General features: G+C 41.6%; 1 protein-coding gene across 3 annotated transcripts in view; it reads left to right on the plus strand.

The window, feature by feature from the left end:
• Positions 1–26,158, plus strand: part of ARHGAP26 (Rho GTPase activating protein 26) — a 270,292-nt gene that overhangs the window by 142,556 nt on the left and 101,578 nt on the right. For all 3 annotated transcript variants that reach the window (XM_069971820.1, XM_069971829.1, XM_069971833.1), the window contains exon 18: positions 7,338–7,497. In XM_069971820.1, the coding sequence (XP_069827921.1) occupies positions 7,338–7,497 (160 nt within the window). The remainder of the gene's footprint in view (positions 1–7,337; positions 7,498–26,158) is intronic.

Below are 26,158 nucleotides of genomic sequence, written 5' to 3' on the forward strand. Positions count from 1 at the left end.
GCTATTAAAGTCGCATCTGTGGTGGTCTTAGTGGGTAGATCGCCTCTCCGTGATATGATTTGCGGAGGGATGATCCATGCTTGTGGCTGGGTCGGCAGTCAGCGCTGCATTGATGCTGATCCTGACTCGGCACTCAATTACTATGGGCTCAAGCAGCCTGTAGTAATCAAGCACTGATCTAATGGATCAATGCAGTACATATGTAGTGCATTGATTTTTATGACCGATCAGTGATCATAGAAGTCCCCCAGGAGAACTTCTGGTTACAGTGTAAATAAAAAAAAAATTGAATTACCCACCCTTTTCCATTTTATAAATAAAAATAATTTTTTTCTATTGCTGCATGCAGAATTGCCTGATCTTTTAAATCATTGCATTTCTAATCTCACACAGTAAAAAACGTAAGCGCAAAAAAGTCAAAGTGAAAAATTGATGATTTTTGGTCACATCAAATCTGGAAAAATTGTAATAAGTGATCAAAAAGTCGCATATACGCAGGTACCAATAGAAAGTACAGACCACTAAAAATGACGCCTCACACAGCCCCATAGACCAAAAAATAAAAGCATTATAAGAATGGTAATTGAGCAGTTTTAAACACATTTACCTTTTTTTAGTAAGGTTTAGTTAGTTTTTTTAAGAGGTTTAAATGTTTTTAAAAGCAGTCAGATAAAATAAAAGTTATATTATGTTATATATCTTTGCAATCGTACAGACTTGAGGAACATTGATAACACAAACCAAGAAATATTTATTTTTTTTTTAATTTCACCCCGCAAATAATTTTTTTCCCTGGTCTTGCAGCATATTTTATGGGAAACAAATAGGTCCGTCATTGCAAAGTACAATCGGTATTGCAAAAGATAAGAGATCGTATAGGTCTGTAGCTGAAAAAATGCCAGTGCTATGGCCTTTTAACCCCTTGACGACCACGGGCGTACATTTACACCCCCGCAGCCTGTGCCTTGGCGCAAACGGGCATTGATGTACACCCTGCCGGGGTATCGGCTATGAAGCAGGCTCTATCGGAAGATCGCAGATACCACTGGTCCCTGCTATGCTATGGCATAACAGTGATCATTGTTAGCATTCTAATATATGTATGTAATAGTCCCCTGGGGGGGACTTTAAAAAGTGTAAAAAAAAAAAAACTTAAATGTTTTTAAAAATATGCCTAAGCCCCTCCCCAATAAAAGTCTAACTAACCCCCCTTCCCATTTTATAAATAAATATAATACCTAAAAATAATATTTATTAACATATTATATGTGGTAACGTGTGTAATTGTCTGAACTATTAAAATAAAACAATATTATTCCCACACAGTGAACAGCCCGAACAAAAATCCAGGATTGTTGATTTTTTTTTTTTTATTGCATTTTATGTATGTAAAAATGATCACTACGTCCAATCTACACAAATGTGATACGAATAATAACTAGAGATCATAGCGCAAAAAAATGAAAAAGTAAGAGTCACAATAAGGCCATTTAAGATTTATCTATTTGGTATTGGTATATTACTGTTAATAATAATAGTAAAACATTAGAAAAACTATGTAAACATGCATATTGCGCTATTCAGACTGACCTATAGAATAAAGATATCATGTCAGTTTTACCGTAAAGTGCATTATGTAAACATAGAAGCCCCCAAAATATGCAGAATTGTATTTTTTTTATCCCAATTTCACTCCATGAATAATATTTTGGGGCTTTCATCATAAATTTTTTGGTAGATTGAAAGCCGTCATTACTTAGTACACATATTCCTGAAAAAAACAAGACCTCACATGGCTCTGTAAAAGGGAAAAATAAAAGATATAGCTCTTAGAAGGCGAGGAGGAAAAATCAAAAATGCAAAACTTAAAATTGGTGTGGTCCCTTAACCCCTTCACATCAGTAATCTAGATATATATACGTTCCTGCTGTGAAGGGGTTAATGTGAGCGGGAGCATAGCGATCCCGCTCACATCAAAGTCCAGGGCCGCAGGTAATGAGAGTCAGCTGTGATCCCGCAGCCGACTCTCATCTACCCCTTAAACGCCGTGATCTACAGTGATCACAGCGTTTAAGGTGCTCAGTGACAGATTGCATGTGCCGATAGGCGGGGGTAAACTCCTTACCTCCGTCCTGTCGGATGGGCGATCCAAGTATAGAGTCTGCTCTCAGGCAGGATCTATACATAGATCACCGATAACACTGATCTATGCTATGGTATATTTTACAGTGATTGCATATTTTACAGTGATAAAAGTGAGGGGGGGGGAAAGTGTAATAAAAAAGTTTTATACAAGTATTAAAAAAACCCTTATAAACCCCCTTCCAATAAAAATGTAAAAGACCCCCTTGCCCAATATAAATAAATAAATAAACATTACATATCGTAGCATGCGGAATTGTCCGATCTTTTAAAATATAACATTATTGTTCCCGTACAGCGTAAACGGAAAAAATAAAATAAATAAAAAGCAATCAAAATTTTTTTGTTACACCAATATGATATTAATAAAAAAACCGAGATCATGGCGCAAAAAATGACACCCCAACCAGCCCTGTAGGTGGAATAATAAAAGCACTATGGCTCTCAGAAGGCGGGGAGGAACATCACATTAATTTGACCCAGACTTTAGTGCTTCAAAGGGCTCTGTCTTGAAGGGGTTAAGGTCATTTTAGGCTCTGTCTTGAAGAGGTTAAAGGGGTTCTTCAGCGGGGGGGGGGGGGCACTTTTTTTTGCTAGGAGCGGGGAGGAGGTGGCCGAGGGAAAAGACGTCCACTCATCTCCCCGGTTCCAGCGACTGGTCCCGCATCGCGGCGCTCCGGTTCCCTGCCGCTTCCGGGTGTTTGACGCGGGCCCGAGACGTCACGTCTCAGGTCCGCTTAGCTACTCAGTGACAGAGGCGGGATCTGAGCGGACTTAAAATGGATCCCGCCTCCTTCAGTGGCTGAGCGGACCTGAGACTTCACATCTCAGGCCCGCGTCAGACACCCGGAAGTGGCTGGGAACTGGGCACCGGAGCGCCGCGAAGTGGGACCCACCGCTGGAACCGGGGAGGTGAGTGGACGTCTTTTCCCTCGCCCACCTCCTCCCAGCAAAAAAGTGCCCCCACCCCCCCGCTGGAGTACCCCTTTAAGGTCATTTTAGGCTCTCTCCTTAAGGGGTTAAAGACGAGGAGCACAAAACAAAAGTGCAATTTTGCAAATAATGAAATGTAAGCTATAATAAAAAATAAACATGTTTCTTATCGCTACATGCAGAATTGTCCAATTTATTAAAATATAATGTTATTAATCCTGCACGGTAAACATTGTAAAGGGGGAAAAACTTACAATTTGTCCCACAAAAACAAGCTCCTATATGGCTCTGTATTTAGAAACATAAGAGTTATGGCATTTTTGGAAGGATAAAAAATAAACTCAAAAGGGGTTATTTACATTTTGGGCAACCCAGCAAGTAGTCAGCTAGGCATATGATAGATGTGATTGGTCGTGCTTTACTACCAATTTAAGTAAGTAGCTTGTGTCTTGCTTACTTTTTGCTGTGGGTTTTTGGGGTTAGAATCCACAGAAAAGGCCATGAGTCTTATTTGGCTCCTGAATCAGTGTACGTACCATTGTTATAGCAGTAGTAGTTTTTTTGCAGTTCTTGTCAGTACATGGTGTGGTTCTTTGTTGTGTTACAGCTACAAGGAGCTTTTATCTTTGACACTTATGAAACAGTCTCATGTATAGCTGTTACTTTTGGACCTCTATTGCAGAATCACTTTAGTTTCTTTTGTTCATGAGCCTGTGGTTAAAAGAAATGTCATTCTGCCATAGAAATTAAGTTGTCCGCCTCAACCCTGTACAAGGTCTTTGGCTCTTCAAGCTGTAAAAATAAAGTCTAAACATAAAATAAAGCACATCTGGCCACGAAACCTTTTGTGATCTGTAGGGGTCCTGTTTTCACGAATTTGTGAAATGTGTTTTTGTTTTATTTAGTACAACTGTGTGTTACTGTTGAAGGCTGAGTTAGTAATGCTAGTATTGGGAAAAAAAGGTTTTTTTTAATATTCCCATACTCTTCTTCCTTTCTAATTTGTCTGGTATATTTTCAGAGCTTAAAGCGTAACTGTCATGTTTTTTTTTATTGCAGAAATCAGTAGTATAAGTGATTTTAAGAAACTCTGTAATAGGTTTTATCAGCCAAAAAAAGCCTCTTTCTGTACTCAAGAAGCAATCTCCCAGCCTCCCCCCCTGACTTCTTATCTGTGCATTATCAGGCAAACACGTCTTCATTACAGACAAGCCAGTGAAGACTGGCTCTGCTCTCTCCATTGTAAACCTATGAAGGGGGGAGGGGCCGAGGGAGATGAGGGAGCAGGACGAGGTGACATGAAGGTCAGCTGTTTGTAGACTCTCTGGGCACCTAAAAAGCTAAATTCAGGTGTCAGAAAGGTCAGTGCTTATCTATGAAATTACTGAGAGAAGATTGCAGGGTGTTGTGCTGTGCAGGACTGCTCCGTGCTCAGTCACTCCTCACAGCCCCTCCCTTCTCCATAGCCACATAATGGACAGAGAAATCCTGCTGCTTCTGAAGTGAGGGGGGAGGCTGGGAGATTGCTTTTTCAGTCCAGAAGGAAACTCTTTTGGTTTATAAAACCTATTACAGAGTTTCTTAAAATCGCTTGTACTGTTGATATTTAATGTTTTCAGAAAAATGACCCAGAAATGACAGTTACGCTTTAAGTTATAGCTCTTGGAGAGGAAAATAAAACAAAAATTAAAATAGCCCTGACCACTACTTTCACCGGGGGGCTCATTTTTATAAACTACATCGGTAGTGGGCCACACTTAAAAATGCAAGAGTGATATTAGTTAGTTGAGTGCATTAAAGGGGTACTTTCCTGTCCCCGTGTCTTTGCAGCCGCAGTGCCACTGCTCTCTATCACCATCCTATCTGTTGTTTCTTCCGGCCACCTGTGATGGCATGACCCGACAGGAACTACCTGCGCAGTGATTGCAAAGGTGTTACCGACTGGTTGAGCCGACATATTTGAATTGGATCGTGACGTCACAGGATTGAGAGTTACAGGAGAACAGCGGGTGACTGCACTGCAGGGATGGGTCTTTTAAAATAATAAAGCACACTTTCCTTCCTGGCTCCAGCACTACAGCCCTCATCTTACCACTCCTTTCCGCTAGATCATCCGCTTCAGAGTCTTGAGTCCTTGATGTTGCAGGCCGACCCAGCCAATCAACAACTGAGACAGGACACTGCTGCATTCGGTAAATGGGTGGGTCGGGCCTGCAACGTCACCGATCCAGGACTCTAAAGCAAATGAACAATGGGACAGAGTTGTAAGATGGTGATGCTGGAGCCAGGGAGGTAAGTGTGCTTTATTATTTTCACACAACCCATCCCTGGGCACACATTAAAAAAAAAAAAATAGTCCCTTGTCTGGAGTACCCCTTTAAGTTTACTGGCATGGTGCAGTGTACACACAGCATCCCACAGTTTGTGTAAAGGCTGGGTTCACATTACATTTTTGTCTACATTTCACTGATTTCCGTTTTAATTTTTGATCTTAAGTGTAGTCAACTACGCTTTTTCTATACAGCCAAAAAGTGTCTTACAATGCATTTTTTTTATTAATATTTTAAAACGTGGATGGGGAACGAATTTTGCTTTGTGGCATATCGCAGCATCTGCTGTATTGTATAGATTTTTCTCCTTTTCAGTAGTGTAAGAAAAGGCAGTGTAGTTGCATTCCCTAAGGTCTACTTTTAGTGTGTGGATTTTAACAAAACGTTTCTTATTGAGAGATATACCCTATATTGAAATTTTTTCCCCAGTTTTCTAATATTACCACTTTCATGTACATAGACGTGGAAGGAAGGATTGGTACATAGATACTTTTTATTCTGTACAAGAGGCATTGCTGTGAGACTTGGCTTGTGGATGAGTTCTGTAGAAAAATGTGGGTTCTAATAGTTTGACATTTACGGATTTTACCATCTAAGATGTAATTTTAGAGCTTTATGAAAAGCATTGCATTATGGGAAGGCTTTCTTTCCAGACACGGACACGGACATATCAATGTAAGCATGGCTAGGATGCATTTTGTATATTGTGTTATACTTCATCTGCATTCCTCTAGTGTAATGGCGTGCCAAATTTCACAGTTCTTTGAGGTGGCCATGAGCCAGCCAACATTATTTGCCAATATTGCAACTAATAATTAATATTATTAACTAATAATAATTAATAATTAAAAATGTTGTTCTATTTTAGATATGTAAATACCGAGCCCGTTTTAGAGTTTATCTAGGATAAGAAATGTTGTACCAGGTTTCCCAGGTTTTATGGTAGCCCGAAAAAACTTGTTGCTTTCCCACAAAACTATAACCTTAAAGAGTACAAATGCAGTCCTCCATTTCCCAGTACATATTTTATATCTGTACTTAATGTTTGTGTGTGTGTGTGTATATTTATTTATATATATATATAATGTGTTTTGTAAAGTGAATAACATTGATTATCTTATGACAATAGCAACTTAAAAGGTGGAATGTATAAGGCAGCAAGCGTGTCTGTTCTTGAAGTTTATATATTGGAGTAAGGGTGGGTTCACATTGCGGAATTCTTGCGGATAAACTCTGCGGAATTCCGTCAGCTGTACGCGCTCACTGGCGCACGCCTTTCCGCCGGCTCCATAGACACCATTCCACGGGCCGGCTGATTCGGCATTCCGCCGAAAGAACTGACATGTCAATTCTTTCGACGGAATGCGGAATCAGCCAGCCCATAGAATGGTGTCTATGGAGCCGGCGGAAAGACACGCATCCGTGAGCGCTTACAGCCGGCGGAATTCCGCAGAGTTTATCCGCAAGAATTCTATAGTGTAAACCCACCCTAACAATTGGCAAGGATAAGGACTTGAGCATCTTTGACAAGGGCCTAATTGTGATAGCTACGCAACTGGGTCAGAGTATCTCCACAACATCAGGTCTTGTAGGGTTATGGACCCTCAAGGCTGTGGTCTCTGTTAGCAGCATAATGTGCCCTGCCATCCTGCAAAAACTAGATAACTTGACAAAGAGTTCAGAATATCGACTTGGCCTCCAAATCCCTCATATCTCATTCTAATCGATCATCTGTACAATGTGCTAAAAAAACACATCTAGTATTGTACATATATGAAATATTACTGATACAGTGAGCTGTATGTATTTTATAGGTGTTATTTTCTATAAGGGATTTGGTAATGGAAACATGGCCTTCTGACAGTGTTTGGGCGGGTTGGCTTTAGTTACAGTGTACTAACTCACAAGCTGTTCTTATATATTTTCTTTTAGTGTTGCTGCTAATCACAAGCAAAACTTGATGACTGTTGCCAACTTGGGGGTAGTTTTTGGGCCTACTCTACTACGCCCTCAAGAAGAGACTGTAGCAGCCATCCTGGATATCAAATTTCAGAACATTGTGGTGGAAATAATTATTGAAAACCATGAAAAGGTAAAACAACTTTGCTTTCTGTTACTATATTTTTATATTCTTTTTCTGCTTCTTATATTGCCTAAGGGTAGCTTCACAAGTACTGGATCCGCAACGGATTTCACGCTGCCAGTTTGCAGAGAAATCCACTGCGGATTCTGTAGTGAGAAGCTGAATGTGTCCCATACACGCAGCGGATCCGCTACCTGTATGGAACCCGGCCCCTTTAACCCCCCGCCGAGCCCAGCTTCCCAGATGACTACCTTCATTTTGGCCTTCATTATAAAGCTTCTGCTGCAGCCGCGGTCAGTACGTGCTGCGGGCTGCACAGAAGCTTCTGTGCAGCCCCGGCCCCGAGCATACATTCTGCTCAGCACCGCGGCTGTGTGTGACGCTCCTCGCTCCTCATCAGCCAATCAGTGCTGCCGTGCAATGATTGGCTGATGGGGAGCCTCACATGCAGCCACGGCGCAGAGCAGGTAATGTATGCTCGGGGCCGGGGATGCGCTTCTTTGCAGCACGTACTGTCCGCGGCTGCAGCAGAAGCTTTAAACCGGCTAAAATGAAGGTAGTCATCTGGGCGGCTACCTGTCAGTGTGTAGTCACCTCTTTCTGCCCGTCATTGGGGATGAGTGACAGGCGGGGAGCCACCCAGATGACTACCTTGCCCGCCTCTGCCTGCTGTGTGTCCTTGGATTAAAACTTAATTTTCTCCGGTATAAAGCTCCTGCTGCAGTTGCGGGCTGCTCCAGGGTACCAGATCAGCCCAATTGGACTAATTGGTTCCCTTTAAAAACACTTCTCTCTTGCAAATGAATGTAAATCCCATATAATAAGTGCTAAGTATCCAGTGTAGGAGAAACACAGCTGTCGTAGACTTATAAATAAATAAGAAGTAATAAATAAGAAGTAACCCATTAGGATGACATGTATTTAACTGGTGTATTCAGTATGCTTCCCGATCATGCAGTCTGTGATTAATACCCCTTCCCCCTTTTTACTTGTGTATTAACCTTCTTAAGGGTAGCTTCACACACACACACACACACACACACACACACACTGTATTGCAGTGAATTTTCTGCAGTGGATACGCAGCAGATATGCAGCAAATTTAATGTAAATAACTGAACACAGCATCAAATCTGCACCATCAAATCTGCTGCAGATCTGCTGTGCATCGGTCGTGTGTGTTAGCACCCTAAGGGTGCCTTTACACAGAGACATTTATCTGACAGATTTTTAAAGGCAAAGCCAGGAATGGATTTAAATAGAGGAGAAATCTCAGTCTTTCTTTTAGGACCTGTTCTCTGTTTATGGTCTGTTCCTGGTTTTGGCTTCAAAAATCTGTCAGATAAATATCTCTGTGTAAAGGCAGCCTAAGGGTGCGTGCACACGTACAGGATCTGCAGCAGATTTGATGGCACAGATTTGAATCTGCAGCAGATCCGCAGCAGATTTGATGGCCCAGAATTGATTTGCTTTGAATCTGCAGCTTCAAATCTGCGCCATCAAATCTCCTACAGATCTGCTGCAGATCCTGTACGTGTGATCACACCCTGATGACATAAATTTGGAATGATTGAAAATGCCGTTCTATAAAGTGCCTGGATGCCAATGAAGGGTTCCTCATGTCCATGTGGTGTATGTCATATAAGTGTTCACAGATGCTAACTTTTAATTTCCTGCTTGGACTGCCAGCATATTTTTGGTCACAACTGATGCATTTATTGAAATATACCACATTGACGGTCTATGCACTGAGAAGGTTTTTTGCACTGTTTGACTAAATTGGTTTTATGAGGATTTGAAATAAAGCTGGAAAAGACTTTTATCTTCCAAATCTGATGGACTCATTCACCTTTTGTTGTTCAAACACTAACCTACTTCTGTCATTATATCGTCATTTAGGCTATGTTCACACTACGTAAATCTACGGCCGTAGTTCTCGCCGCAGAACTACGGCCGTAGTTTTGCGGAGTTGAACATAGCCTTGTGTGCAATGGGATCCCGGCCGGAGCATACACACATCGTATGCGTTCCGGCCAGGATCTGTGCGGCGCTGGAAAAAACTGACAGGTCAATTTTCTGCGGCCGGAATTCAGTGAATTCCGGCCGCTAAAAGACCTGTCAGTTCACACAGCCCACATTGTGGGCTATGGGAAGTTCTGATGCGGTCGCGCGCTGATGTGCTCGCATTAGAGCTCTGTGGCCGGAAAGATCATCCGGCCGGTACTTAAGTACATGAGCCATGAGACAGGCCGTTCGGAACGGCCGGTCTAATACGTAGTGTGAACATAGCCTTAGGGTGTGTTCACACGAACAGAATCTGCAGCAGATTTGATGGCGCAGATTTGAAGTTGCAAATCCAATCTGAACTATGAAATCTGCTGCAGCTTCAAATCTGCACCATCAAATCTGCTGCAGATCTGTTGCAGATCCTGTACATGTGAACGCACCCTAAAGGAGTTGTTTGGGCAGGGGCCTTTTTGAGACATGCCCATGGATGTGTTGCTTGAAAATAATAAGATACACTTACCTCCTGCACTATCACCCGCATCTCAGACCCTGCTATGTGTCCACTTCCATGTTCTGGGACAGTGAGGTTGCAGGCCAGCCCAACCAATCAGTGACTGAGGAAGGCTACTGCAGGGCTAATTGGTTGAGGGGGCCTGCAACGTCACATCCCCATAACTCAGAAGTGGCAACAAAGCAGGGACAAAGCGGTAAGATACAAATGAGATAAGTGTACTTTTTTTTTTTTTTTTTTTTTCAAGCAACCCATCCCCTGGCATATGTAATAAAAAAAAAAATATATATATAATATATCTGACCAGACAATCCCTTTAAGCAAAATCAGAGTTGTGTTTTATATTTTATTTGTAATGTCACCTATCACAAATTGCCACATCCCCAAAGAGAATGTAATGCCTAGAATAGCAAGTGCTGGGAAGCATCCTAAATCCAGACACCTGACCGCACCATTTAAGCCCCAAGCCAATTTTATTAATCCCTCTTAGAAATGACCTCCTCAGAAGGCAGTCAGGAAATAAATTTAGGATATTTTAGGTCATATGGCTAAGCTGAGAGCCAAAAAATAGACGTTTGCCAGCTAAGTAAACATTTACTCAATGCACCCCTTCATGGGTACAGGTGACTAAACTTTGTTTTGGTTTGAGGATTTTCCTATGTGTTAATAAAGCCATAGACTGGCCATAGTATCTCATACATATGAGTCATTTATGACAAAACAAAGGATAGTAGTAAATGTTACCTACTAACATCTTCCAGTAACTTATAGTAGACTTGTTCAGTTATTTCTTGTACTTTCACTATACACTTGTCTCTTCCTAAACTTGCATATGTTTTAAATCAGGAGAGAGGTCTGGTGGCATCATATCTTCTGTGGTAACAAATGTGCAGCTATTTTAAAAGCCAGCATGCCCAATCTTTCTAAGGATCTGTGCTCTGAGGGTGGTAGTCCTGTCCCCAGTGCTCCAAAGCACCCAATTAGCTTGTGGATATAACTACAAAATACACAGAACCTGCACCGAGGATGATTCAAAGAGACTTACTGTACCTTTATCCTCAGCCCCCTGTACACAATAGGGAGACAACGAGACGTCATAGTTTTGTCTAACCTGCTGATAGTTTCCCTTTAAGGTCAGGCTACACCGTTAAGTATCCTATACTTGGGCTGTATGTTAGCACTCTAGTCGAGCAGTATGCCGACAAATACTAGGGCATACCTATTCTATGTCCATTGGTGTCAATGAATTGAATTAACTATAGTCTACCAGAGTGTAGTGTATTCTTTGAAATGGATTGATTACAGTCTGTAGTAAACTATGTTCCGTTAAAGGAGAAGTCCGGCCAAAATTTATTTTTTATATGTTATTACTTATGGAAAGTTATAAAATTTTCTAATGTACATTAATTATGGGAAATGCTCATATACTGCCATTTCCCTTAATTTAGTGTATCAGGAAGTGTTAGAATACTCTCAAAAGCAGTAACGTCACGACGAATGGTGTAATTCCTATGGAGTGTACAGCAGGGGGCGCTCTATATATAGAATTTAATGAGTACCATTGACTTCTATATATAGTGCGCCCCTGCTGGACACTCCATTGGAATTACAATGGATGTGTGTATGTAATGTAATGTTATGCACTGTACTTTGCGATTTAATACATTTATGGAGTACTTTGGGGAGCAAGTGTCTGCTCACACAGGGGCCGCTCTTCATGCCCCCTCCTCCTCCGCTCCCCCTTCTGGCTTCAAACACTATGGCCCCGCTGACTCCCCGCCACCCGCCCGTGCCGCTGACTCCCCGCCGCCCGTGCCGCTCCTCACACTATCGGGCCGACACGGGCGGCGGGGAGTCAGTGGGGCCATAGTGTTTGAAGCTGGGAGGGGGAGTGGAGGTGGAGTGGGCATGAAGAGCTGCCCCTGTGTGAGCGGCGGCGCGGGCGGCGACAGATAGCATAAGTACTACTCCCCCATTATCTGCAGATAATGGGGGAGTAGTACTTTGTATATGTGCCCAGCACCGAGGGGGGAGGTACATGGCACTTCTCTCCCTCCCTGCTCGGTGCCCTGCAAGTGTATTTATTGAATACATTTATGGGATACTTTGGGGAGCAAGGACACTTGCTCCCCAAAGTATTCCATAAATGTATTCAATCGCAAAGTACAGTGCATAACATTACATTACATACACACATTCATTGTACTTCCAATGGAGTGTCCAGCAGGGGCGCACTATATATAGAAGTCAATGGTACTCATTAAATTCTATATAGAGCGCCCCCTGCTGGACACTTTATAGGAATTACACCATTCGTCGTGACGTCACTGCTTTTGAGAGAATTCTAACACTTCCTGATACACTAAATTAAGGGAAATAGCAGTATATGAGCATTTCCCATAATTAATGTACATTAGAAAATTGTATAACTTTCCATAAGTAATAACATATAAAAAATAAATTTTGGCCGGACTTCTCCTTTAATTGAACTAAATAGATCCAGCAGAGAAATGGAGGGTATACATAGGCATACTATTCTGCCAGTATATAACCTAAATATATCTGAGAAGAATACAGTGTAGCCGAATAATTAGAAAAATTACTAAATATACGAAAGAAAATGCTGTTTATTGATAATATTGTATGTCTATCCTGTGGCTTCTTTTTTGGAAGAAGTACAGAGATTTAGACACTGACTTGCATTCTTGTGCACTAGGCATACAGCCAGAGCATCAGGGACCAGATTACATTGAGTAGATTAGTAGAACCACAAGGACAAATGGTTTGACAGAACAAATACAAGATAGTCATTAAACATGTAATTAAACCAAGAACATTATTAAAATGGGGTGTTTATGCATGCACATTGGCAAGAAGTATATAGAGGTTTTCAGAGGTTTGCTGTAGGAAAGATTGGAGGATACAGTGGTATCAGCTTAAAAGTTCATTATTGATTACGTGAAACTTGAACTTGCATTTTTAGACCAATAAATCTCAGGTTGATCAATAAAAGCTTGGCTCATAGTTCATTTAGGGGCACTGACAGATCAATGTGTGGTCTCTGCATACATCAGCTTAGAGGCAGCAGAAAATGATAGCCTGTCTACCATCCCTGTATATGCAAACGACGACAGAACAATGAGAAAAGCTTAGTCTTTGTGGTCTATTGTTGACGAAATTTCAACTATCCTTTCCAAATTTTTGATAATTTTATCAATAAGACTAACAAACCGAGCACTCAGTTGAGACTCTCTCAGGACTCTTTCTCCTTGAAGTCTTTAATGTATCAATTCACTGTAGAATTTGTGTTTTCCTCTATTATACAAATTGTCTTGGCAATGTTATTTGGCTACTGTCCTAATCTCTTTGCAGAAATGTGGCCAGTCAGTATTTGTTAAGCACAGTGTAGATACTAAAGGTATACCTCCCTTGCCAAAACAGCTGTTTGATCATTATAATACGTGACTAATAGTTGTGGTCAGTAAAAACAGTTTTGGCCAAGTTTAGTAACATTCATATCTTCTGCATACTGAGGTAGATCATGTGTGTGCAGGACTTTTTCTGAGGATGTTGCCACGCTTGCCATGTGAGAGGTATCTTTTACGGGATAGACTATTAGAGACGGGATACCCTGAGAGAGTTATTAGAGACAGGATACCCCTGAGAGAGTTATCAATGAAGCCCAGAACAAAATTATGGTAGACAAATGTATCTATAATCTGCAGCTTTTCGTTGTCTTCGTTGTGTAAGGCTTGCCCTAGCTTTGGTATCTTCTGCTGCCCCCAAATTCTTTATTCTTTTTTTTCTTTCATCCTCCTTCTTTCTTCTTTCTCCCTTTTCCCTTCGTTCTCCCGGCTTTCTCCTACATCCTCCTTCCTCATCCATCTTCTTTTCCAATCTGACAGCATAGAGAGAAGAAAGTTGAGTCCTACCTCTTCTGTCTACATTATTTTTTTTTTTGAGGGTCTGGGGAGGTTTTTAAGTATAGGATTAGTATGCTTTAATGTTGTTTTTAAAGAAATCTACATTTCAAAAGGATGTGTGTTGGATGTTGGTGTGCAAAAGAAAAAGTTGCCTACAGACATTTAATGCACAGTCCATGCAGGTCAGGAATCCAGGCTTTTGACCAAAATGAAGTAGAAAAAATACAAAAAAGGAGATCACATCCAGAGAGTGTCTAATGCCAGTGCAATAATAATAGATTTCCATTTGTGGGAGATAATCTTTGCTAGGGATGGTTCGAACCGAGTTCGGTTAGGGTTCGTACGAACCCAAACTCTCGGTAATGATTCCCGCTGTCTGGTCGCTCCGTGGAGATAGTGGATACAGCGGGAGGACCGCCTGGAAAACTGGGATACAGCCATAGCCGTGGCTGTATCCCAGTTTTCCAGGCGGTCCTCCTGCTGTATCAGCCCGCTTCACGGAGCAGGCAGAGAGCGGGAATCTGATGCCAAGCGTTCGGGTTCATACGAACCCTAATCTCGGCAGTTTCGGACCATCCCTAATCTTTGCTATAAAGATCTAGTAAATGTCATATTAATGTAACACCCCCAGGGCAGAGGTAGCTGGTACTACTATGTATTTACTGCGTTAACACAGGACACATCACTGTACAGTCTGTGCGGATTATATTGCTTTGGCGATGCAGAGCTCAGTCGTGAACACTGAATGTCTTGAGTAGCAAGAATTAGATAGCAACACTTACTAGGTCTTGCAAAACAGATACTGTATTAGGACAATAAAAGCTGGGCATTTCAAGTGCATTCCACAAACAAGGAGCGATTGCTGTTTCGCGTGTCAACGTATTGACACGTGAAATGCCGTCACTTCTTTTGCAGAACACACTTGAAATACCCTGCTTTTATCGTCCAGTGTCTGTTTTACAAGACCGGGTGAGTGCTGCTACTATCTATTGGTTCCAAGAGAGAAAAAAATCTTTTTGTTTTTGTTCAAGGTCTTTTTTGTTTGAAAGGTTATTAGCTGAACCTATAAGTCCTTCATTCCAGGACAGCTCATGAGTGGCCTTTACAGTGCGCTGACCTAAAATGCCCTGGTTTGACCGGGTGTAATTTGCTTATGCAGCAGATCACTGTAGTTAAGCACATGGCTAACTAAATAAAACAGGATTTTATTGTTGTACAGAGTTCAGCAGTAATGTCAGTATGAGTATCTAGTATCTCATGCACCTCACAATAGTAAGATTTGTGGCTTTTCCAGGTGTCTTTGAGCAGTCAGGAACCAAGCCCATAATCGCAACCATCTCCGGCCATAGCTGTCATCAGGCTTGGGAGCCAAGCAAATGGTCCGTGCCTCTGCTGCCAGATTATGGTTAAAGATGGAAATAACTGTGACTGACTGCTTAGCTGGCTAATCTAATGTGCCATAAAGCTAATGCGCCCTGGCACTTGCCCCTTCATTCACATCACTGGTCCAGTTTTGATTCTCTTGCAGGGGGAGTGCTAAACGAATTTGAAGCGACGATTTGGTTCTTATAACAATCAGCGTTTAGATGAATAAATCTTTAGAAAAATCGTAAGAAGATTCGTAAGAAAAATCGTTATTGCGATTGTTTTTAAGATCGCTTAAGCCCATCTTTTACATAGGGTGAATCTTTGAAAGACTGTTTACACAAAGCGATCTGCGAACGATGAACGACTATTTGTGAACATGTTGAAAGATCAAAATGAACGATGTTCACTCGTTGCTTGATTGTTTGCTGTGTTTACACGGAACGATTATAGCTCAAATGCGATCGTTATAACGAAAATTGGAACGATAATCGTTCTGTGTAAACGCAGCATAACACTATATTATTAGGTTGCTTTATTTCCCACTATAAACGTATTTTTGTTTTTATCACCAGTTCAAATCTAACCTGTCAAACTTTGTGGTAAAAGATTTGGGATGCTTTTACTTATCCAATTTAGGATTTATGAGATATTTTAGTATTTTATTTATTTTACTAAGAATGTGTTTCAAGAAAATTTGAATAATTAACAAATTAAAATAAAAACTTTCTATATTTTGTTATTAATTCAGATTTACAATTACTTTAATTTCCCAGAATCACGTATAAAATCTAACTTTTATTAGATATGCATTAAAAGTAAAAAATGTATTAAAACATATGTTCTACACATATGAAATAGACACTTCACAACAGATCTAGGGTGTTGACCCTCTGATAGACTGGTATACTTAGGGATAGATTAGCCCAAATGTATAAAGATAAAACCAGAGTTTAGAAAAATTTGCAATAAACAAGTATCTCTGTCTCAAAGTCTCTACGCGTTTCACCCAGATATATCCCTGGAATCATCAGGAGACCTTCACAAAACACAGTGGTTACTGCTTAGAGATTATATAGAATTGTTGTGTTTAAATAAACAGAAAAATCAGATGAATGTAGAGTAGGGTAGGGCACCAGAATCACCATCCTGGACACGCTGGGGGTAGTGAGTAATCCCTGTGGGGATGAGTGCACCATATCTGCACTGTGACTTTTTATCATGATGGCTGTCTTGGCAAGCACTGTCAGTATATATGATTCATGCACTTGCCAGTTTCTGTGATTGTACCTGCTGTATGAGACTTTTTTTCATCTTCCAGGATTGGATGTTCCTCTAGTACTTGGCAGACATAGCTAGTATATGCATGGTTGCCATAGATTATCATAGAGGTTATGTATGTTATCATATTTACATGTGGCTTGTGACATCATAGGATACTGGTATCTAACCTGAACCCCAAAGGACTGTCTTTGAGGGACATTGCTATACCTATTGGTCATACATACAGTTTCTGACGTGTAAGACTGCAGCCATAAAAGTGTACTCCTGATTGTATTGTGTGTGGTTTGTCTGTGTCTTGGGGTTATCCTGACCTGTCGCTCCAAGTGCTTATTGGAGGCCGGGCCAGGGTGAACACCCGACGCACACACAGAGTACACACACTATATATATCCCCACTTGTCTCCTACCCTACTCTATATTCATCTGATTTTTCTATTTATTTAAACACAACTATTCTATATAATCTCTAAACAATAACCATTGTGTTTTGTGAAGGTCTCCTGATGATCCCAGGGACATATCTGGGTAAAACGCGTAGAGACTTGGATTGAGACAGAGATACTTGTTTATTGCAAATTTTTCTGAAGTCTGGTTTCATCTTTATGCATCTGGGCTAATCTATCCCTAAGTATACAGTCCATCAGAGGGTCAACACCCTAGATCTGTTGTGAAGTGCCGATTTCATATGTATAGAACACTTGTTTTAATAAATTTTCTTACTTTTAATGCATATCTAATAAAAGTTAGATTTTATACGTGATTCTGGGAAATTAAATATAATTTACACGTAATTGTACCTTGGTTATTGCACGCCCATACGAGGTGGTGCATCTGTGATTTTTACAATTGTTTTACAATTACTTTATTTTTTTACATTAGACAGTTTAGAGGTTTTGTAGCCATTTTCCACATTTTCAAGAAAGTTTAAAAATACATTTATTTTAGGGACCAGTTCAGTGGGGGAGGGGTTGTATATATATATTTTTTTTTTTTATTTATCGTCACACTAGTCAGTTTGATCTCCTGATAGACTGCCATGTTTAATACCTGTTAGTGCTTCATGGACAGGTTTGCTGGTAACACTGGTACACCTTAGACATCAGCATCGACGTGCTGCTGTCAGTGATTTAATTGAGCTGATGTACAAACAGTTGAGCAAATGTTCAGTCCTGACAAGTGCCCTGTGTACACTGCCCTTTCAGCTAACAGATTATAGCGACTCTGTACCCACAATCTGACCCCCCAAACCAATTGTACCTTCAGATAACTGCTTTTAATCCAAGATCTGTCCTGGGGTCCGTTTGGCAGGTGATGCAGTTATTGTCCTAGAAAACAACTTTTAAACTTGCAGCCCGTGCCAAACGGGAGTATCTTTGCCTTAACTTTGCACCACCCCTCCCTCCCTCCTCCCCACCCTCCTCATCATTAGGATTGCCACTGAAACATTAACTCCTTTCTGAACATTGCACAGCTGCTTAATGATCCAGCCCATGTGCCGTGCTGACACAGCTGATGAATAGGAGGCAATCTGCCTGGAGCATTCCTAATGATGGGAAAGGCGGGGAGGAGGAACAGAGAGGTTGTGCCAGCCTAATGCATACACAATCTAGGCCACTACTGTTGGGCACAGGGCTGCCAGTTTAATTTTTTAGGACAATAACTGCATCACCTGCCGAACGTTCCCCAGGACAGATCTTGGATTAAAAGCAGCTATCTGACGGTACAAGCGGTTTTGGGGGGGGGGGGGATTGTGGGTACAGGGTGTACTTTTCTGTTTTTGTCTATCACTACCAGGCCAGACTCTAGAAACAGAAGGTAATATTTGGTACCAAATGCAGAGTTTAGCCATTACTGCAGGAGGGTTCTTTTTATCTTAGGCATGTATATTGTGTTACCTAAATAATACGGTGTCCTGTTAGTGAAGAGAGCAGATGGTTTTTGTAAAGGTTACATTACAAGGTTATCTGTATAGATTTAGTTGATATAAAAGAATAGAGCAGATGCCAACATCCTCTATCTCTTCAGAATATTACTTGTCAAAATGTTGATTTATTATCCCTCTTTCTTTCCCAGAATCCCCTAATAGAAGCAGAGCCATGTAAAATATCCTTTCCTCTCCTTGCCTCTATTTGTCTTCCATTAAGAAGACAGATAACATTCCCTGCTGGGAGCATGAGCTGAAAATACATATAGATATACCTGCAGGAACACGTTTCTGTCAAGTCCTACATTTGTCAGTAAATTAGAAGTATGACTTTAATAGTAAGCAGATGATTTATGCTTAGGTTTTTGTAGGGTTTTTATTTATTTAATTTTTATTTACATTACAATGTGTAAGCCCCATTCACATATTGTCTATTTTGTTTGTTTTTTTTTGGTTTTTTTTTAAACAGGGATTTCCTGTTGATTGATAAAAAAAGCTACATCTCATGCTTTCAACAACCTTATTGAAAGGCTATGGAAAATTTTTGCGCAGACTTTTGGTCACACCATAAAATAAGTAGCACACTGCATACTTAATGTGATGTTGTGTCCCTCCCTCCCCCCCCCCCCTCTTTCCATATAAGGATTTCTCAGCACCCTTCTTAGGCTTATATTCTCGACATTTCATATTTTACCGTATGAAGGATTTCTTGGTGGTCTCTCTCCTCAAAAATGCATGGTTTTGTTAGTGGACAGTGCCGTATGCGCAGGGCTTCATGGCAGTCATGCCCCATATCCCTGCCCATATCGCCAGTGTAGGCCTGTCCCCTCCATTATGTTGTTAGTGATTAGGCCCGCCCCCTCAGCCCCAGCATAGCAATGGGCCGACCTAGCAACGTAGACCCCACCCCCTCGGGGATGGGTGGATTAGAGAGGGCGGGGCCTATTGCCACAGCTGCTCAGAGTTGCTTCTGTGGCACTTCAGCTTCCAAGGAAAAATGCCATTTTATTACCCTGCAAAGACAACGGCATCATTTGTTTGATTTTCCTATCGCCTATTTTGCTGTGTCTATATCTCTGTACCTGGTATGGGCCTGACAAATAGCCTTTAATATAATATCCCAGGCTGCTAGTCATTGAATCATGACAGGTGTCAAAAGGAGTACCCGGCATAAGTATATAGAAAATAATATGGAAGCTTACCTCTTCAAGCTTCCCCTGGTGTCCTCCTGCTGTGTCTCTGTGTCCCCGCCACAGCCACAGATAAAGAGTCTCTGCAGTGACAGCCTGCTCAGCCAATCACTGACTAAGACAGGACAGCGCAGAGACCAGTGATTGGCTGTGATGCCTGTCACTGCAGAGTTGGGTTCAGAAGTGGTGGCTACAGTCAGCGAGGAAGCTGAGACAAGACAGAAGGACACCGGGGGAGCACAGAGTGAAGATTCTTTATTATCTTCTATATACTTGCACCTATTACCCCTTTAAAGCAATAGCTGCACAGACATCTAATAGGCTAACTTTAATGCGGCTCTTAACCAATACAGGAAGTATACCATTTTAATAACCAAATTACATATATTAAAATAATATATTTTTATTTATATTTCATTCATACTTATTAAGGTTAGTCTGGGGACATGACAACTGCAAAATTATAGGCTAGATAACAAAAGCATCGAAACTTTTGACTTCTAATAATTTCAGATATAAAAGGATGTGTTATGTAGACTCGAGCATGAAGTGTGAAGTTGCGGGCTCAATGTGTATTTTCACAGCTTTGATAAAATGCATTTCATTTCCTTGGTGCCACTGTGATAATCACGATATAAGCCTAATTGCTTTAGGTGCTTATGAGACTCCTCCAAGCAGAAGCCATGTGGATTATCATGCACAAAGTACACTGGTTCTGTGCTGATTGAATCTGTAGATTGTTAGCACCAGACACAATGACAGAGCTATCCAATATCAGCTGACCTATATCACACACAGTTAAAAGCAAGCCTGAGTTTATTACAGTGAAGCAGCTCAGTTGCAGAGACGTGCATATCTTTCCCTAATGAAATTTATTATCGTTGCTCTCACATTTAAATTATCATCTGACATTTATTGATTTGTTTATTGGGCGGTTTAGATTTGTGACCTTGGTTGGGTAATTTATTGTCACATTTAATAGAGTAATGAAAAGTGTTTGAGGGGATTGCAGAACTCTAGTAGACTTTGGACCAATGGATGTCCTGGTGCATCTCTGAGGCGCATGTGATCCAGGCAGGTTCTGCATTTTGTACCCTTAGCTCACATATTGCTGCCTCAGTGCCTCCCTCACTTGGCTCCATAGCCATCTTGCATCTCCTGCTGTTTTTTTTTTCTTTTTTAAACAAGATTTTTATTAAGTTTTTTGGATCAAATACAGGCCATACCACTCAAAAAACCTCTGAGTACTGTAAATGTAAAGAACATGGGTACAGAAGGAGACGCATTTAAACAGTGTCAATTGTTCCGAGCAGTACGCATGAAAGGGAATGACTTTTTGACTGCGGCTACCTCGACCGCCCCTTCCACATAGGTGTCTCTTGAAACCCTCGACAAACAGAAATGCAAACATGGAGTTGGCCCTCGAAACAAGGCCTTCCTACTAGCAAAAGCATTGGAAAAACATAAATCAGAACTTCGTCCCTATCCAACTATAGGATAACTTACTATACCTCAATTTGTGGCTAATGGATCCGCAGCGGACGCACAGCATACACAGACCAGACAAAAACACATAAGAAAACAAACACGAAGACAAAGACAGAGTGAGTCAGCCGGACCAGTATATGACACTTAAGTGACTTTTAGCACCCCCAATGTACCTTTAAGATCTTCAGTACAGTACCATTCTGTGCATCTAAACTGTAACATAATCTCTTTCCTTTCGTCTGAAAAACCTTTTCTAGAAACAATCTACATTTAGGGTATAAACCCACACACCGTATACGCAGCAGATATGCAACAAATACGCAGCAGATTTGTTGGTACAGATTTTAAGCTGTGTTCAGCTATTTAGATCTAATCTGCTGCGAGTTTGCTGCGAGTTTGCTGCGTATCGCAGCAGTAAATACGCTGCATATACGGTGTGTGGGTTTATACCCTTATAGAAGAATTGTTTGGTGATCTTCCCCATGGAACGTAGCGTGTCCAGTCTGTCTATGTGAAGGAGTGTTGTCAACTGATCTATCACTTCTGAGATTGATGGTATCGTGGGGTCCAGCCAGCGTCTAAGTAGACACTTTTTAACTGCTAGTAACGCTGTGTGGACTCCCTTTGACTGCCACTAGTTCTTGAGAATCCTCTCCAGGCATTCTGATGATATAATGGAATAGGCAGCCAATAGGTTGAACTTGTATCTGAACTGTCCAAACTTTTTCTATCAGTTGCAAAGACTCCTTCCATAGTTGTTATACTGAAGGACACAACCACATACAGTGGAATAAGTCCGCTTTAGCCAGAGAGCACTTAGGACAGGCTCTCAAGTAGTGTACAGGGGCTTCCTCATAAGAAAACTGAAACGCATAAATGGCTTTATGAAGCATTTTTATGTGCATTTCCCTCCAGACTTCGTTCACCATTGCTTCTCTAAGATACTGTATCCCTTTTGACAGCTTAAGTGAGAGGTCCTCCACCCGCAGGGAGGTCTCCCAATGGCTAAACATAGTCGGGACAGTGATGCTAGGTATTGAGACTTCAAGGCCAGATATAAACCCGCCAAAGACTCGGGGGTTGTAGAGGTACCTATGATCTCATCAAATTTACCAGCACTGAGCAAGAACAGCGGAATCCTGCCGTGCTCTGTGTCCCGCTATGAGTGAATGAGAGGGCGCGCGCGTGTCCGCTTCCTCCCCTGTCCGCTTAAAGAAGTGACATGCCCGCTCATTCACACATTCACATTCTTACAGTGGGACACTGAGCATGGCGGGATTCCACGGTGGAGAGTCCTGCCGCGGAATTCCGCCGTATTTGCTAAGTGTGAACAGGGCCAAAGAATTGACTTGCCAGTTCTTCAGGCGGAAAGCGGAACCGTGGCAGAATTTACAGAGCGGAAATTCCACAGTGTGAACGAAGGAACGGAAAGCCCATTAAAGCCAATGTACATTCACAGTGTTCATTATTTTTACGGGTGGAATTTTGGGCGGAATCCTACTGCCTTTAGCAGGGGCAGCCTAATATGCTTGACAGGTTCAGTTTTAGGCTCGGTTCACACGTTGTAAGAGTGCGGCTGTATGTGCGGCTGTAATTGTGCGGCGGTATTTTTGATGGTTCGTGTGTATGCTGGGAAGTATAGGATATGCGGCTGCACAGTGCACATTATCTCTGAATCTACGGCCCTATCGTAAACGGACCCGTAAAAAATGAACAAGACCATTATTTGCGGCTGGAAATGCGGCCGAGGATTGACAGGCGGTCTGTACGGAGTACTTCAAAAATAGCCGGCAATGATGCCGAATGCCGATGCCTCTAATACTTAATATATTAAATTAATCAAAGACATTTTATTTGTAATCAAGACACTTTCGTTGATCAATAATTTATTTCTAACGAATCCATCATTTTGTAATTAAATATACTGTTAAAAAAAATAGATATATAAATAAATGTATATTTATCTATATATTTATTTTTTGACAGTATATTGAATTGCACAATGATGGATTCGTTAGAATTAAATTATTGACCAACGAAACTGAATTTATTTCCAAGAAAATGTGTTTTATTCATTAAATATTAATTAGTACAGGAAGCTCTATAAGCCGGTAATTCATATGCCGGCAATAGAGCATTCTGTACTAATCATCACTTTACTTTAATGAAAACATCAAATGTTTCTTCTAATTATGTTATCACAATAGCATTATTAGAAGAAACATTTAGAATTATATGTGCGCTCAGCTGATTGGCTGTTCGGCTGAGCGCACATATAATGAGCCGGTCCGCAGCACAGTCACTTCATTGTGCTGCGGACCAGCGAAGAGGACACATCGGGGTGAGTATAGAGCTCTCCCCACCCCCTCCCCAGCACTGCACCCCTCCCAGCAAGGAAGGGGGGTCACTTAACCCCTTCCTTGCTGGGATGGGTGCATTCTGACATCAGTCTGGCCCCCCGGGGGTTAAGGGGGATGCAATACATCCTCCCTTAACCCCTTGGGGGCCAGACTGTAAGCAGCGATCTGTAAAAAAAAAAACCGCATAGGGTCCCCCCTATTTTTATAACCAGCCGGGTTAAAAACCAAACGACAGCAGCCTGGTACCACCAGGGTGGGAAGAGCCATTGTTTTAGGCCCTCCCCAGCCTAAATCTTACCAGCCTGCTGCCGCCCGGTCCAGGAGCGCCAATTTTGACGCTCCGGGACCACTGGCACCCGGCTCTTCCCAGTACCCCTGGTGGCATTGGGTACTGGGGTAATAATAGGGGGTTAGTGTTAGCCATTTTATACCGGCTAACACTAGGCCCCGACTTAGTAATGGATTCCGTCTATTAGACGGCTTCCACTACTAAGTCTAAAAAGTAAAGAAATAAAGACAAGACACAAGTTTAAAAATTTTTTTATTCAAATAAAAACACCCCCACACCCCTCATTGACCATTTTATTTAAAAAATTCAAAGAACAACCGCTGGTCATCGACGTAGTCCATGGAATCCGACGTAATCCCCAGGATACCGATATCTGAAAAAACAAAAAGGGAGAAACACACAAAAAACACACAAACAGGAGCACAACACCCATCATTGTGAGCGGTGTTGTGCTCCTTACAGTATGCAGCATCTTTACAGATCGCTGCTTACAGTCTGGCCCCCAAGGGGTTAAGGGAGGATGTATTGCATCCCCCTTAACCCCCGGGGGGCCAGACTGATGTCAGACTGCACCCATCCCAGCAAGGAAGGGGTTAAGTGACCCCCCCTTCCTTGCTGGGAGGGGTGCAGTGCTGGGGAGGGGGTGGGGAGAGCTCTATACTCACCCCGATGTGTCCTCTTCGCTGGTCCGCAGCACAATGAAGTGACTGTGCTGCGGACCGGCTCATTATATGTGCGCTCAGCCGAACAGCCAATCAGCTGAGCGCACATATAATTCTAAATGTTTCTTCTAATAATGCTATTGTGATAACATAATTAGAAGAAACATTTGATGTTTTCATTAAAGTAAAGTGATGATTAGTACAGAAAGCTCTATTGCCGGCAATATGAATTAATGGCTTATGGAGCTTCCTGTACTAATTAATATTTAATTAATAAAACACATTTTCGTTTAAATAAATACAGTTTCTTTGTTCAATAATTTAATTCTAACGAATCCATCATTGTGCAATTCAATATACTGTCAAAAAATAAATATATATATAAATATACATTAATTTATATATATATTTATTTTAACTGTATATTTAATTGCAAAATGATGGATTCGTTTACATTTAATTATTGAACAACGAAAGGGACTTTATTAGACAGAAAATGTGTTTTATTAATTCAATATATTAACCATGAGAGACATCGGCTATAGTGCAGAGGATCGCAAACCCCGATAATAGCGATTCATGTAAACTGTGTTCCCTGCTTTCCCAGATGCATCCAGAGGTGTTTGCATCACTTTCTTAAGATTTTATTTGTTATTTTTAGTTGAACCAGATTTCCAAGTAAATGACCGTATGTTTTGAGCCGCATGTCTATTTTTTCCCACGGCCGGAGTTTCACCCGCACATTTACAGCCGCATAAAAAATACAGCCGCACAGTTACAGCGTGTGAACCCAGCCTTAAAGGATATCCTAGATGAAAGGGCAAAGCTTGCCTAACGGTTAATGGCAATTCTGAAACTCTCTTATAATTCTTAGGTCTTCTTAATATATTGAATAGATAATTTATTTATTTGTTTAAATCTCGGCTCATGCTGGGCTAAGTAGTTAAATGGGTGGTCCTACTCAACGACTGTTATTTCTGCATGCACACTTCTACACAGCTGTCAGTCAAGGAACAAATTTAGATTTACACAAATGACAAGTTTTTCCCACAAAACTATATATCAATCTGCTCAGTTCCCCCCACTCTATAATATGCTGCTTGCAGTTTATACTGCATTCTTATGTGATCTCTCTTTAAAGGAGTTTTGCCGGCAAAATAGAAAAAAATATTGCTGGACAGTAGGGATGCACGATGCACCGAAATATCGATACTACTATCGATATTTCGGGCAAAAAAAACGGTTCGATACCAGGATTTCCTGGTATCGAAACTTTAAGTTAAGCTGAGAACACGGTGGGCGGCTAGCTGAGCGCCGGCCGTGTTCTCTATGTGCCTCCCCCTGCCCCCTGCAGTCTCCTCCTCTGCTCTCCCTCCCTCCGCTCCCATTGGCGCCAATTTCAAATAGCCGGCACTTAGCTATTGCTAGTGCCGGCTATTTAAGTATATAGATGCCGCTGTCACACTGACAGCGGCATCTGACCCCTCCTGAGCCCGCTCCATATACAGCGGGGGTCGGCTACTGTGTGTAACAGACCCCCGCTGCTGGTGTCTCTCTGATAACAGAGTCCGGCTCTGTTATCAGAGAGATGATTTATGCAGAGGAGCCGGAGCTGCACGGAGGAGAGCGGCTGGAGAGGGAGAGCGGGAGAGGAGGACGGAGGAGAA

Source organism: Dendropsophus ebraccatus, chromosome 1, assembly GCF_027789765.1.
Source record: "Dendropsophus ebraccatus isolate aDenEbr1 chromosome 1, aDenEbr1.pat, whole genome shotgun sequence".
Taxonomy (NCBI): domain Eukaryota; kingdom Metazoa; phylum Chordata; class Amphibia; order Anura; family Hylidae; genus Dendropsophus; species Dendropsophus ebraccatus.